This window comes from Anabrus simplex, chromosome 1, assembly GCF_040414725.1.
Source record: "Anabrus simplex isolate iqAnaSimp1 chromosome 1, ASM4041472v1, whole genome shotgun sequence".
In the NCBI taxonomy this organism is placed as follows: domain Eukaryota; kingdom Metazoa; phylum Arthropoda; class Insecta; order Orthoptera; family Tettigoniidae; genus Anabrus; species Anabrus simplex.
The window spans coordinates 492,496,390-492,509,855 of NC_090265.1; the positions used below are offsets into that span (position 1 = coordinate 492,496,390).

At 36.7% G+C, this 13,466-nt stretch overlaps 1 protein-coding gene across 2 annotated transcripts in view; it reads right to left on the bottom strand.

Annotated features, from left to right (window-relative positions):
* The window catches only part of swm (Zinc finger protein swm), a 503,429-nt gene that overhangs the window by 152,836 nt on the left and 337,127 nt on the right, over positions 1-13,466 (bottom strand). For both annotated transcript variants that reach the window (XM_067135328.2, XM_067135327.2), the window contains one exon: positions 2,990-3,136. In XM_067135328.2, coding sequence (XP_066991429.2) covers positions 2,990-3,136 — 147 coding nt within the window. The remainder of the gene's footprint in view (positions 1-2,989; positions 3,137-13,466) is intronic.

Sequence of the window (13,466 nt, forward strand, 5' to 3'; positions counted from 1 at the left end):
TAATTTTGCTGGACTACCTGTTGTGAAAATCGGAAACCACAATCAGGGCTCCCAACAGTAGGGTTTGAACCAACAAGCTCTCAAATGCAAGCTGATAGTTACGTGACCCAAGCCATGCAACTAAGAGAGAGAGAGAGAGAGAGAGAGAGAGAGAGAGAGAGAGAGAGAGAGAGAGAGAGAGATAGATAGATAGATAGATATATATATATATATATATATATGCTTTCTACTGCAGATGTGTCCTTGTACAGTAGAAGTGTGTGTGATTAACTCATTTTAAGCTCCCCGTTAGAACAATAATCACATACGAGTGTACGACTAGGATCTCAATTGTTGAAAGGCACAGAACTTGGTAGGTTGCAAATGAGAAAAAAACAGGTTGCACTTTCTGGAACTGGATTTATCAGGAAAATACAATCTAATGTGTTCAGCAAATATGGAAAGACCAGTAATGATATTTTTATTGATAGACCAGTTATTGCCAAAGGACAAAGAAGCACTTAGCCAATTTTCAATGGCATCAACAACCGAAAGTCTAGAGCATGTCCACCACCCATGGACTGGAAGATAATAAAGTCTTCAAAGTTTATCTCAGCATAGTTTTATTGGCAAGGAACCAATCTTTATATGACAGAAATTATATCTGTGTAAAAATTAGCAATGAACTACAATTCTCTTGAAGCTTATTACTACAATAGTCTTTCTGTGGCAGAACTAGATTATGCTGCAAGAAACATACTACTGGTGACCTAGGCATCATAATCATCAACAGTATATATAATAAAAAAAATATTTAAAAAAAGCGCATTGTAAACTCTAATCAGTTTGCATGCAGTTTCAGTCAAGAAAATACAACATGAATGAGAAAATGTTTTCATTCAAGGAGATCACTGTGAACATCCTACTGTAGCAAAGTAACAATAACCCATCGCTAACTTTCAAGGTTATACCATGAATGAAAAATTATAATAGCACACCTGAAATTATCTGGCTCTCCTCCATTCGTTACACAAAGATCCAGCAGACTTATCAACTTCTGAAACTTTTACCTCTCCTAAAGGTCTTATCAGAGCTCTACACACAGCAACCACATTTCCTCCCAGGAGTTAAACAGAGAATCACCAAGACTCTCGATTTATGTGATCATAACATTGAAAACCATAATCTGGCAGGATGAAGATGCTAAATACGGGTGTCACAATGAGAAAAAAAAAAAAAAAAGGAACTATGAAAGCCATCTAAGGAAACAGAATCATTCTTTTACTAAAAAGACATAAGCAGACTACTGTCCAGTTGCAACCAGCCACTATGTTGCTCTTTGGCCAATCATTAGATTATATACCCTTTACTTCCTCAAAGTAATGTCCACACCTGACTGGAAATCTTAAAAACAAGCTATATAAGGTTAGCAAGATGATACTAATATCCAATGTAGTTCAAGTGTAATGTAATTGTAATGTGGCTTACTGAAAGTGGGTAGGAAAACAAGCAGCCCATTTTCTTCTCTTTTTTGTTAACTTTAAGAACTGCTATCCATAACCATAAAGGAGATTCATCTCTATTTTTTTACCTAATCACTAATGAGTAAATGGATGGACAGATGTCAACGTAACTTTATTTGCAGCAGTAGATAGGAGATTCAAATAAAAAGTCTGCTCCACCTTCCCACAATGTTCAGTATGACTTTCTAGTTCCAGTTGGCCTATATTTCTACTCTGAATGATTACAGTAACCTTCTTGCTGACAGTTTTCTCCACAACAAAAGGACAAAACATAGTAAATCTTGTTATCACCATGGTCATCAGAGTAAGTGACTATGGAATAAAATTTGCCATGGCGACAACGTTTATAGGTATTGAGGCAAATAATACTCGAAATTCTTAAGTGCTTATATCATAAAACAATGTGAACTTGGCTATATGAGGGTCTGTCCAGAAACTTAAACTTATGCACCTTAGATTCTTTCTCCATACTTGGAGCATTTCATAAATGGCAGAAATTTGGCAATTGGTGCACAATGATTAAGATGCACATTTTTATATTTCTGAATCTTAAAGAATGATAAAATTTTTAATTTATTCCAGTAATACAAGTATGAAACTCTCCTGTCTGCCTTATTGCTGGAAGGGACTAGTTAATTAGGAATCTGTTATTAAATTCTTGTCCAACGAGATATAGAATTTCATGGTATGCCCATGTTCAAGAAAGCAATACAATACTACTTGGGATTCCTGCACCTCAACGTAACAGGTCAAACCACTTGGGATATACAAACTCACTCAGTTCCCCAGTTCTAGCATTTGGCAGTGCAAGGATTTATGTTCTTAACTGGATACAGCTGTAAGGTACAAGGTATTACTGATTAATTGGCTACTGACTAGGCTATTTACTAGAACAACACAGATAAGTAATCTTCACTTACAATGTGCACGTGGTTTCAAATGCATCAAACCATTCAGGGACCAAACAAATCCTTTAACACAAGTAGGGCTACTGTAAATATATATTTCCCTCCTCTGAATATCTAAAAATATTATCAAAGATATCGCATAGACAAAGCTTATAAACACTCTATACAATTCTGGCCTCCACCTCATTTTCCTCATAGGTTCATATTTTGCAGACATATTTTCTATCAAAGAACTATTAATCTTCAATCAAATGATAGAAAATTTAAGAATTCTGACACATAATTAATTAAAGATGCCAGTAAGAGGGCACACCAATGTTACTCTGGTAAATCTCTCTAAAACTTACTTGGTTATAGGAGAAATGGTGGTCATGCAGGGTATCAATTCTAAAAAAAAAAAAAAAAAAAAAAAAATATATATACAATGGTAGTGTGGATAATTTAGAAATGTGTACTGCCAGTAGCAACATTCCACAGTGAAAGCTAACTAAAATACCCATAGTCCTCAAGGTAATGAAATGAAGTATTAAACAGCCATTCAAATAAAGATGTCAAGGGGCAGAGCAGAGCACGCCTCACCTTCTCAATGGGTTCTTGCTGCTGAGGGAGTGTTGCTTTAGGTTGTAATGTATTGAGAACTTTAGTGCTTTGTATTGGATTGGGAACACCCAGTCGCTCTTTTACTGATGGCCGAGGGGGTGGTACATTCTCTTGTTTACCCTGCAACTGAGCCAAATGACATGGTTCACAACAAGATGGAACAAGAATGTTGAAAGGACAGGACAGGAATTTTCAGCTGAGGACAAAGAACTGCTGGCCAGGTTTTACTGAAGTTAATGAATTGGAGAGGGATGTGAATTGACTGAGAAAGGATAGACACTGTGGAATACATACGGAGAATAGTACTGCAGTATTTACATTACTTGACACAGGGATTAAAAGAAAAATCAAAATGCACACTAAAGAGAACAAATTATAACACAATATCAATATCAACATGTAAGCAATTTTCTAAGTTTATAGAAATGAAACCTTCTGAATTAGTTCTGGACTCAGTGAAAATGGATCTGTTAGGAACAAAATTACTTGTATATGAGGCTAATTAAACAAAACTTTTCACCAATTTATTCAAAGAAATATTACTGAAACAAGTAACAAAACAATTCATATGATAAAATCCAGGTAACACAAAAGAAAGAGAACATAAAGATTAGAAGCCTACTGATCTGGATATGCCATTATTCATAGCTTACTTTAGGAAACTTCTTTCTACTGAAGTATATTATTAATTTTTGCTACATTGAAATCTTGGTGCTGAATTCATTACACATATAGGTTTCTAGGTTGAAACTATACTTTAACTCTGTAACTCACTGTATTTCACCACTATATTTATAACAATGACATAATAATATGGCACAAGCATTGAACAATTCATTTTCAGAGTGTATACAAAACAAATAATACTAGGATTAAAATGGTATTAAAATAGCACACTCCCGCTATAAGCCACAACCATAGGCTTCTGTTGTCTACTTCAGTGGAATAAGGACACACACACATGGAATCAGCCACTGATATTTTCTGAACTAAAGAGAAAGTGCACACAGGATGAAAAACAAATAAATTGCATTCACGAGAAAACAGAACGTAAGGACTCGGATAAGGTAACAATCTGAGATTTTAAGAGTGAAAATTTCTCAATGAGCTGAAACAATAACTGGCTATTTGTTCCATTATGACATCTAAAACCACATAAAGCAAATGCATGAAGTAACAAAGAATTATTCTCGGAGAAAAATGGTAGAAAAATGTCTGTTTTATTTAAAAAATATTGATTTGATATGAAAAAAAAGAAATGTATACACAGGGAGAAATCTTCACAAGTAATGAGATATGACTTATTTAAACTTCTCCCAGCAGGAGATTGGCCCTTAGGACAAGGTATGCAAAAGAAACAAAACAAATATTAGAAGTAATTGTGAGTTGATTACATACATAAGCACATTTAATATATGTTGCTGCATTAAAAAGTTTGGGAGATACAGTTCTTTAGGATTTGGATAGAATATTTCAAGGCAGCCACTGCAACTTCTCTTATTGGATGAAAAAGAGAGGAATGATTCCTCTAGCACCAAACATTTGCTCAGTGATTAGGAGAATAAGAGAGACAGTTCACAACAAATGCCTTCAAATGTTGGTTAGCTTCAATAAAAAAAAGAGGCTTCAGATACATACCTGGAAGTCAGATAAACACAACCATCTGTTCTCGATATAAGCAAAGCTTTTGATAATATAGGACAAAAGCACTTTGCTAACACATGAACTTTGCTTCATGTTCCATCTAAATTAGCAAGTATTATTTCAGAACTTCAGCAAAATAGAACAACTCAAAACAACCACAAAACAATTTCAGCCTATAAATATTTGAAGAGGAGTTCTGCAAGGGATTACCATTCTCACCACACTGACTACATTATCAATGAACTTGCATCAGGTGATAATATACTGTAGATAAATATGGTTATTTTCTCAGTCCTGACCTCCCCAGTTTAATGGTAATTAGAATTGCCAGAGACACCTTGATTATAGGTGGAAGTTCAGCTAAACATTTTACCAATATTGAAATATAAAGATACAGAGAAATACGGCTTAATATTGACATCAAGAAATCGAAGTGTATACTGGTTGTCAAAGGAACTATTCAAACCTCTGATACTAGATACAGAGCATTTAACTCCTTCAATAGCCATAGAAGAGAATACCCACTACCTTGGTGTACACTACCACCATAACATTGTGTTCGACTCAAGGAAGAATATGGAAAATTTGTGAAGTAAATTAAACTCTTTGGCAGCAACACCCGAGCCTTATCAGAAGTTTACAGTGTTAAACAGCTCTGTATGTCCTGCATTTACATTTCCTTCCAGACTACACCATTTAATAAGAACTCTGGCAAGTTTCTTGTAAATGCATATAATGATAAGGAACACCTTGAAAGATGTGCTGCAGATACCAGCAGATTTTCCAGAAAGTACGATATATTCTGAAAAGAAATACAAAGGTCTTGGGCTTTCCCAAACTTGCTGGGAAGCTTATTTGCAGAATGTAAATGTCAGTCAGAAAATGCTGACTTCTGGAAATATCCATGTGATCACCACATTTGATCTTTCTGGTGAGATAGATAAGGGCTTACATAAACCCAACCTAGCCATTAAAGGATCTACTAAAGGCATCAATAACGTGCAAATATTTGAGAATACATCTCAGGGAGGCAGAACTTACGTCATGGTGTACACATCCTCAGAAAGAAAGAAAAAAAGGTATCGCCATGTGCTAAGAGTTCTACGATCTTGGACTCTGCCTTTCTTCGTCTACCTTGCATATTTCGTCATCCTGCTGTTTTACATTCTGCAAACTGCCTGCTGCTGTGTGACGCATCTGGTCAGCTGCATCGTCTCCTCGCCTGGCCAGCTCTACGATTACTGTGCCCAATTCTGCTTCCCTCCCTCCTCCGCTCATGTCACCTTTCTCGTATGTTCTGCACTCACTACCTCCCACCTATATAAACTCATGTTGGTGCTATCAACACTGAATTGGGTTATGGAGTGATCTTTGTGTGGAGGGATTTTCTCTCCTTGTACAGCAGGACTGTACTGTTCGACATCAACAGGACTTATTTCTACATGGAGGTGGGTGAGCAACCAACATGCACAAACATTTTTTTTGTTACAACCTATTGGTCTCGCCCCTCTGGCCTGACATTTAAAACTTCATTCCGTCAAAACTTATTCGAAGGTGAACTCACCATTTTTGAGGCACTTATTGCCTCACGATTGATAAATTTTGAACTGTATTGCGGTTGTGTCTCCAACTGTAGACTTTCAACATAACTATGGGTGCCTCGTAGATCTTGGGACTGTCGTGCCTATTTTTTTTTTTTTTTTGGTACGAATTAAGCTCGTGGAAACTGTCTCTCCTCACCCTTGTCATGTGTCTATTCCTCTCAGTTTTTCGTTAAAAAAAATGTGAACTGTAAAAATTGTTCCTATTCGTCATTAATCAGTTGTATGACCCTTATGGACACACTATTTTCAGTGGTTTGAAGTGAGATTATATCGTAGAAATTGTGAAAAGTGGCGTGCTATCCCATTTTGATGATGATGACGATGATGATGCTAGTTGTTTAAAGGGGCCTAACATCTAGGTCATCGGCCCCTAATGGTACGAAATAGGACGAAATGAAATGACACATTAAAAGCCCAAAAACATCCACCACTCTGACCACAATTCAAAATATGAAGATATGAGGATGAACGGACGGATGGATGGATATGCATTTAAAGCGATCAGTGGAACCGACCCACAGTGCCTCACATGCACAGAAGCTGCCGTAGAACAACAGAATTACTGACCAAGGGACTGCTTCTACAGCACAAAACTGAATCGATGATACTTGTAGTCAATAGGGGTCCAAAATCCAAGTCAGTGGCCCCTCACAATGGTACTTATCGCTAGGAAAGTAGAACCATGGTATCTGTCATGCTGCGGTACTAATCAAGAGTAGCGTAGACTTGCGGTATTCCACACATTATGGTACCACTCACAGGTAAGGAAATTCGCACATGTACTACAGCTGTTTCGTACGTAGCGGCGCCATTTACAGGCGACGCAAACCTATGGTGTTCATCAAATAAGGGTACTAACCACAGGGACTTGTACTATCCCGTGGTGTTCCTCATATAGTGTGTACTAATCGTAGGCAAGCCAGAATCATGGGTTACCTCATCCCATGGTGTCGCTCATATAGTGCTACTAATCACAGGTACTGTAAAAGCCATCGAGCCCTCGTTTGCTACTTATCACAAACCTATTTGGTACCCAACATAGTGGTTATACGCGCAAGTAAAAGCGACCCATGGTGTTCCCCGCGTGGTGGTACTAATCACAAGCAGTTTCACGGTTCTAATTCAACCATCCCTTGGTCGCCCCCTTTAGTCGCCTCTTACGACAGGCAAAGGATACTGTGGGTAAATTCTTCGTCTGCGTCCCCCACCTACAGGGGGGTTGTGTGTTTGGTCCGCGAGAGGTACTTTATTTCCCTCAAGTCTGCCAACAAGCCGGTTAGGACCCCCTATCCGCCACCTGGGACGCGCCACGTGGGAGCATCACTTCGCCCCCTGCTACGCCAGCGTAGCAGATTCGTGGACTATCCCTTTTTTTTTTTTTTTTTTTTTTTTTTTTTTTTTTTTTTTTTTTGCCATGACTTATTCTTTTAATTGTGAGAAGTGCTTATTACTCTGTTTTTAGATTTGAAATTACCCTCTTTCTTCAGTAATGTTTCATACAACCCTGATGGTTTATTTCATTGTGGAACAACTCACACCTCATGTTTACTCTAAATTATGAGCAGTCTCTGTTGCTCAAATTGCGCATTTTGTTCCGTGCTATGACCTTTGACCTTTCGTGCATTGTTCTATTGTATTGCAAATGATATTTGTTCCAATAACGTGTGAGGCGTGCAAAAATTCTAGTCAGACTCATTGTCATGCCTAAACATTGTGTGGCTACCTTTTTATAGACGGACTTGTTGGTCTTGGGTGTTGTGAAAAAATTGTTTTCGAGCATTATATAGAGAAAAATATTGTAATCTTTTCTTTCAGTCCTAAATATTGTAATTTTTTTAATTATTTCCAAAATATATTAATTCATTAATTCAACCTTGTGACTCTGGCTAATAAACGGGGGTGAGATGCAAATATAAGAACTCAACAAGGGAGTTCTCTTCGTTTCTCTCACCCTAATTCTCTACAATTCTACCTACACGTGGTGCTCCTGTTAAGCTGAGCAACGCAGTGGAAGGTTGGGTAACAACTCCAGTGGGAATCTGGATCAGCGAGCCGACAGGATGTGGAGGACAGTGGAAGGCAACGGGAAACCACCACTGGCAGTATCTCCCAAGACATTCATGAGATGGACCTTTGTGTAAAAGTTTCTGGAGGTAAAGATACCCCTCATTCGGATCTCCAGGAGGGGTGTACGAGGTTTTTAAAATATGGAAGGAAGGAGAACAAGAAAGAAGAATTATTGCGGATAGGGACGTGGAAGGTTCTAACCCTTTTACAGGAAGGAAAATTAGAAAACGCTAAATATGAGATGAAGAGAAATAATTTGGACGTACTTGGAATGAGTGAAGTGAGATGGGGTGGATGTGGAGAACTACAAAGCGGTGACTTCCAAATGTACTATTCGTGTGAAGATAAAAATGGACTGTATGGAGTTGGAATACTGATTGGAAAATGACTGAAGAACAAAGTTATGAAGGTTGAATATATCAATGGAAGGATTATGATAAGACTAAAAGGGAAAAGGAAAGACTTAGTGATCATTCAAGTTTATATGCCAACCTGTAATAATTCTGATGAAGAGGTAGAAGAGTGTTATGAGAAGATAGATCAAATTGAGAAAGAGGAAAAGAAGGCATGTATTGTTGTAATGGGCGATTGGAATGCGGTTGTTGAAGGAATAGATGGTAAGACCAATGGTAAATTTGGATTGGGAGACAGAAATGAGAGGGGAGAAAGGTTGATTGAATTCTGTAATGAAAATTGCTTGGTGTTTGGAAACACTTTGTTTGACACCCACGAAAGGAGAAGGTATACTTGGATATCTCAATTAGATGACAAGAAATATAAAATTGATTATATAATGATACAACAACGGTACAGAAACTGCCTAAAGAATGCTAAATGTTACCCAGGAGCAGACATTTAGTCTGACCATATATTAGTTGTAGCAGAGGTACTAATTAAATTGAAAATAACATGGAAAGGAAAGAAGAGAGAAGAAATTGAGAAACTGAAAGACAAAGACAAGTGTATAGAACTAGAGGATGAGTATTGTAACAATACGTTAGGAAATGAAACAGAAAATGTAGAAAGGAGAAGGGGAAAGTTTTAAAAATGGGATAATAGAAGCAGCTAAGAAAATGCTTGGAGTCAAGGAGAGGAAAAGGACAAAGAAGGAATGGATAACATCAGAAATGATAAGTAAAATAGAGGAACGCAGGAAATGGAAAACAGTAAATACAGAAGACTGAAAACGTAACTACAGGAAGTTAAATAATGAATTAAGAGAAACAGAAAAGGCAAAGAAGTAATGGTTGACAGAAAAGTGCGATGAGATAGAGCAACTTGAGAAAGAAGGGAAATATGACTTGATGTACAAAGAAGCAACAAATATAGTATTGAAAGAAAAGAGAAGGAACAACAGGAATAAGGAAATAGAGGCTACAGATGGCACAATGATACATGAACCCCAAGAAATAATGAAAAGAGTACATAGAATGGCTATATGATCAGGACAACCAACCAAATGAAGAACTTGAATTGAAGGAGGAAATGGTTAAAGGGGATGATAAAGGGGAAACCATAGTGAGAAGAGAGATCGAAACATCATTGAACGAGCTGAAAAATAGAAAAACAATGGGAATAGATGAGATTCCTGTTGAACTGTTAAAAAGCTTTAAATAACAAAGGAAGAAATGAGTTTATTGGATTATGTAATCAAATATACATGACAGGAAAATGGTCAAAGGACTTCAGTGAAATCATCTTAATCCCTACGGAAAAGAAAAAGAACAGCAAAAATTGTGAAGAACATAGGACATTGAGTCAAATTTCACACGCAGCCAAAGTCTAACTGCGGATGCTCAACAGAAGGATATATGGAAAGCTGAATAACTTTATAGGTGAAGAACAGTTTGGTTTCAGGAGAGGAGTTGGAACAAGAGACGCTATTGGACTAGCTTTGACACCTCAACATTTTATCAATAGAAACGTCTCCTACAAGAAGTCGTATCTCTTTTCTAAGACTTAGTGATAAATCAACCGTATATATTTTAACACACTTGATACCTTCACACTTCTATTTTAAATATTTGACATTGATTTTACTATCTTGAACTCATGTTATGGGTGTGGAATAAATATCCCCCGTGGATGATTGTGCTTTCACACTCAAGGCCATCATAGTCCTAATGGTGTGTAAGAAGAGGATCCATTCTGGTTTTAAACACTCAAATATTCAAGATTAACCATGTTATAATCTTCAAAACTGTTAATTTACAGTATTTTTAACATACTTTCTGTGCACTGTCATCATTTTAGATGTTACAGTATAACATTTTATGAGATCATTGTTTAACATTTTATTCTATAGTTGATAAGATTAGAAAGATCCCATATCCAATAATTTTAAGATTGATATAGGCTGATGATGCCCATAAAAAGGGTGAAACATGTACCTATGACTTTGAAATATTATGTATAAATTTTAACCACATGAAATAGTGGATTGTATTGTATTGTACTGAACAGGTGGATCTATAAATATTATTATAATATTTGTGATATACGTTATCTTCAATACGGAACCAAAATGAGAATAGTTACTTGTAACTGTTCAACATCTCGAAGAAATAATCAATGAAAGTTTTAATGGAAAAAGTGGAGTTTGTATTGGAGGTAGGAGAGAAGAATGTATAAGATTTGCAGATTATATGGTTGTGATGGGAGAAAGCGAACGTGAAATGATACAAATGTTAGATAAACTCAACATGAAACTAGAAGAATATGGAATGGGAATTAATAAGAAGGCCAAAAGTATGATAATTGGATGAAAAGGTAGAAGTTGCCGTATTAGTATAGGGGGAGAAGAAATAGAGCAAGTCAGTAACTTCAAGTATTTGGGAAGTATGATCAGAGATGATATGTATTGCATGAAAGAAATTATGAAAAGAATTGCCATAGCTAAAGAAGGCTTTAGGAAAAAATCAAAATTACTTTGTGGACCACCAAACAAAGTTTTGAGGAAAAGACTTGCTAAGTGTTATATTTGGAGCGTAGCACCGTATGGCGCAGAGACTTGGACATTGAGATCGGGAGATGAGAGAAGATTGGAGGCACTAGAGATGTGGATATGGAGGAGAGTGAAATGGGAAGACCGGGTAAGGAATGAGGAGGTATTACGAAGAGTTGGAGAAGAACGAAGTATGTTGCAAATTATTAGGAGAAAAATGAACTGGATTGGACATTGTTTGAGGAGGGACTATTTACTGAAAGAAGGAATAGAAGGAATGGTGAAAGGCAAACTAGGAAGAGGAAGGAAAAAATATCAAATGTTGGACAATATCCAAGGAAATAAATATTCGGACATGAAAAACTTGCCGCAGGACAGGCAACAGTGTAAGAGGTTCATCCCATGACAAGACCTGCCATACGGCAGAATACCTAGATGATGATGATGATGATGATGATGTTGCCTCTTGGTTGCCCCCCCCCCCAAAACTTTTTCCTTTTCCTGTTTCATCCAGATGTCCATGTACTTACCACGGCCTTACCTCCTGGGTCTGTCCCACAGTATTGCTTCTATGCATAATGAACTCTGCTGAAAAATTGTGTGGTAATGTCTACTTGGTTCGATTTTCCATCCATACGTCCTGCTGAGACTTATGAGTTTCTTGGATTGTATCACATGGTTATTAGCTTTACCACAAGTGTATTTAAATTATGTTGCGACTTCTCTGACTAAGAAGGTTGCGTTCTACTCTACTGGCACAAAGACTTCCCCTTCATACGCTCATCAACTTAGCATGCATAAATAAATACAAACAAAAAGGAATTAGCTAACACCTTTAAATATCCTATCTCGACATATTACAGTGTTGGTTCTCTTCAGTCCAACAAAAAATGGCAAATTTCAAGAAGGAAGCTGAATTATTTACACCAGGCAAACACCAAAGAATATGGTTATAGTAATGCGCATATCGAAATAAAAGCAGAAAATGAGTGAGGATGAGAGAGAGTTTGTATTTCCTTAATTCCTCATTAAGCTCATTACTGATACTTATATTGAGGTTAGTTTGTTGATGGTTATGTCTCGTGATTTCAATATGCAACTAGTCAAGTTGGCGGCAGTGATAAGCCATTAAAAAGGAGAATAGGGTGGCGATATTTGCATTTTAGTGTATAGTCTTATGTGATGAGTTCTATACTCTCAAAGGATCACTTCAAATTCTAAAAAAATAATGTGTATGGCACTCAGCAGTACAAAATGGATAATTTTATGTTTACAAAAGCTATTCCTTTATCATTTAAAAAATAATTAAATGTCTTTCATTTCTGTATCCCTTTTTTATTTTGGTATGCTTTGCACATAACAGTCTCCAGTAGGAACAAGCAGAATTTGGAAATAAATTCCACATTTACATACAGGTACTGTACTAGACACAAGACTTTGAATAGAACTTCAGCTGCACCTGTCATGAAGGAAACAATTTATTTAAATAGTCAATACACTACCAGTAGCATTTTAAATTCAGCTAAAGAAAATAAAAAGACTTCAAGAGCATATAGTTAACCATCTTTTATTGTTAGTAACTGCTGCTGCTCTTCCAATTCACATATACCATTGTTGGTATACGGTTGAGTAAATCAGCTAATTAGTATAATTCGATATTTGTAGTTGAAGTCTGTGGCATAGATTCACAAAACCTTACTGAGTCACTGTTTCAAATGTGACATTTAAGCAATTAAAGGCAGTTTTAATTTCTGTTAGCATGTACGTAGATAACGAATAATAATAGGAGGAAATGCATGTCAGGCACCAACCAGCTAGTGCATAACAAAATATTAACGCAAAGATTCATGATAGGCCTAGCAAGCCAGTGGTAGCGTATTAACATTGCTTTCAACAATGAAACGTAAAACCAATTTGCAAGAGACAATTCTCATGACTGATCCGTATTGAAACTGACTATAAGCAAATTATCAGAAAAATAATTTATTCTATTATCACCACCTATTCAATACAAGCCACGTGCCATGTGGAAGAAATCTACATAATACTATATACACTTCTCAGGGACATGTTTTGCTCCTTGTTAAGGGCATCATCAGCCTGTAGACATTAAGGTTGTGATAATTTGCTTATTGTAAAACCAATACCAAAGCCTTTGTGCAGATCTGTCAGGTATGATGGCCAAAATGGCTCCAAT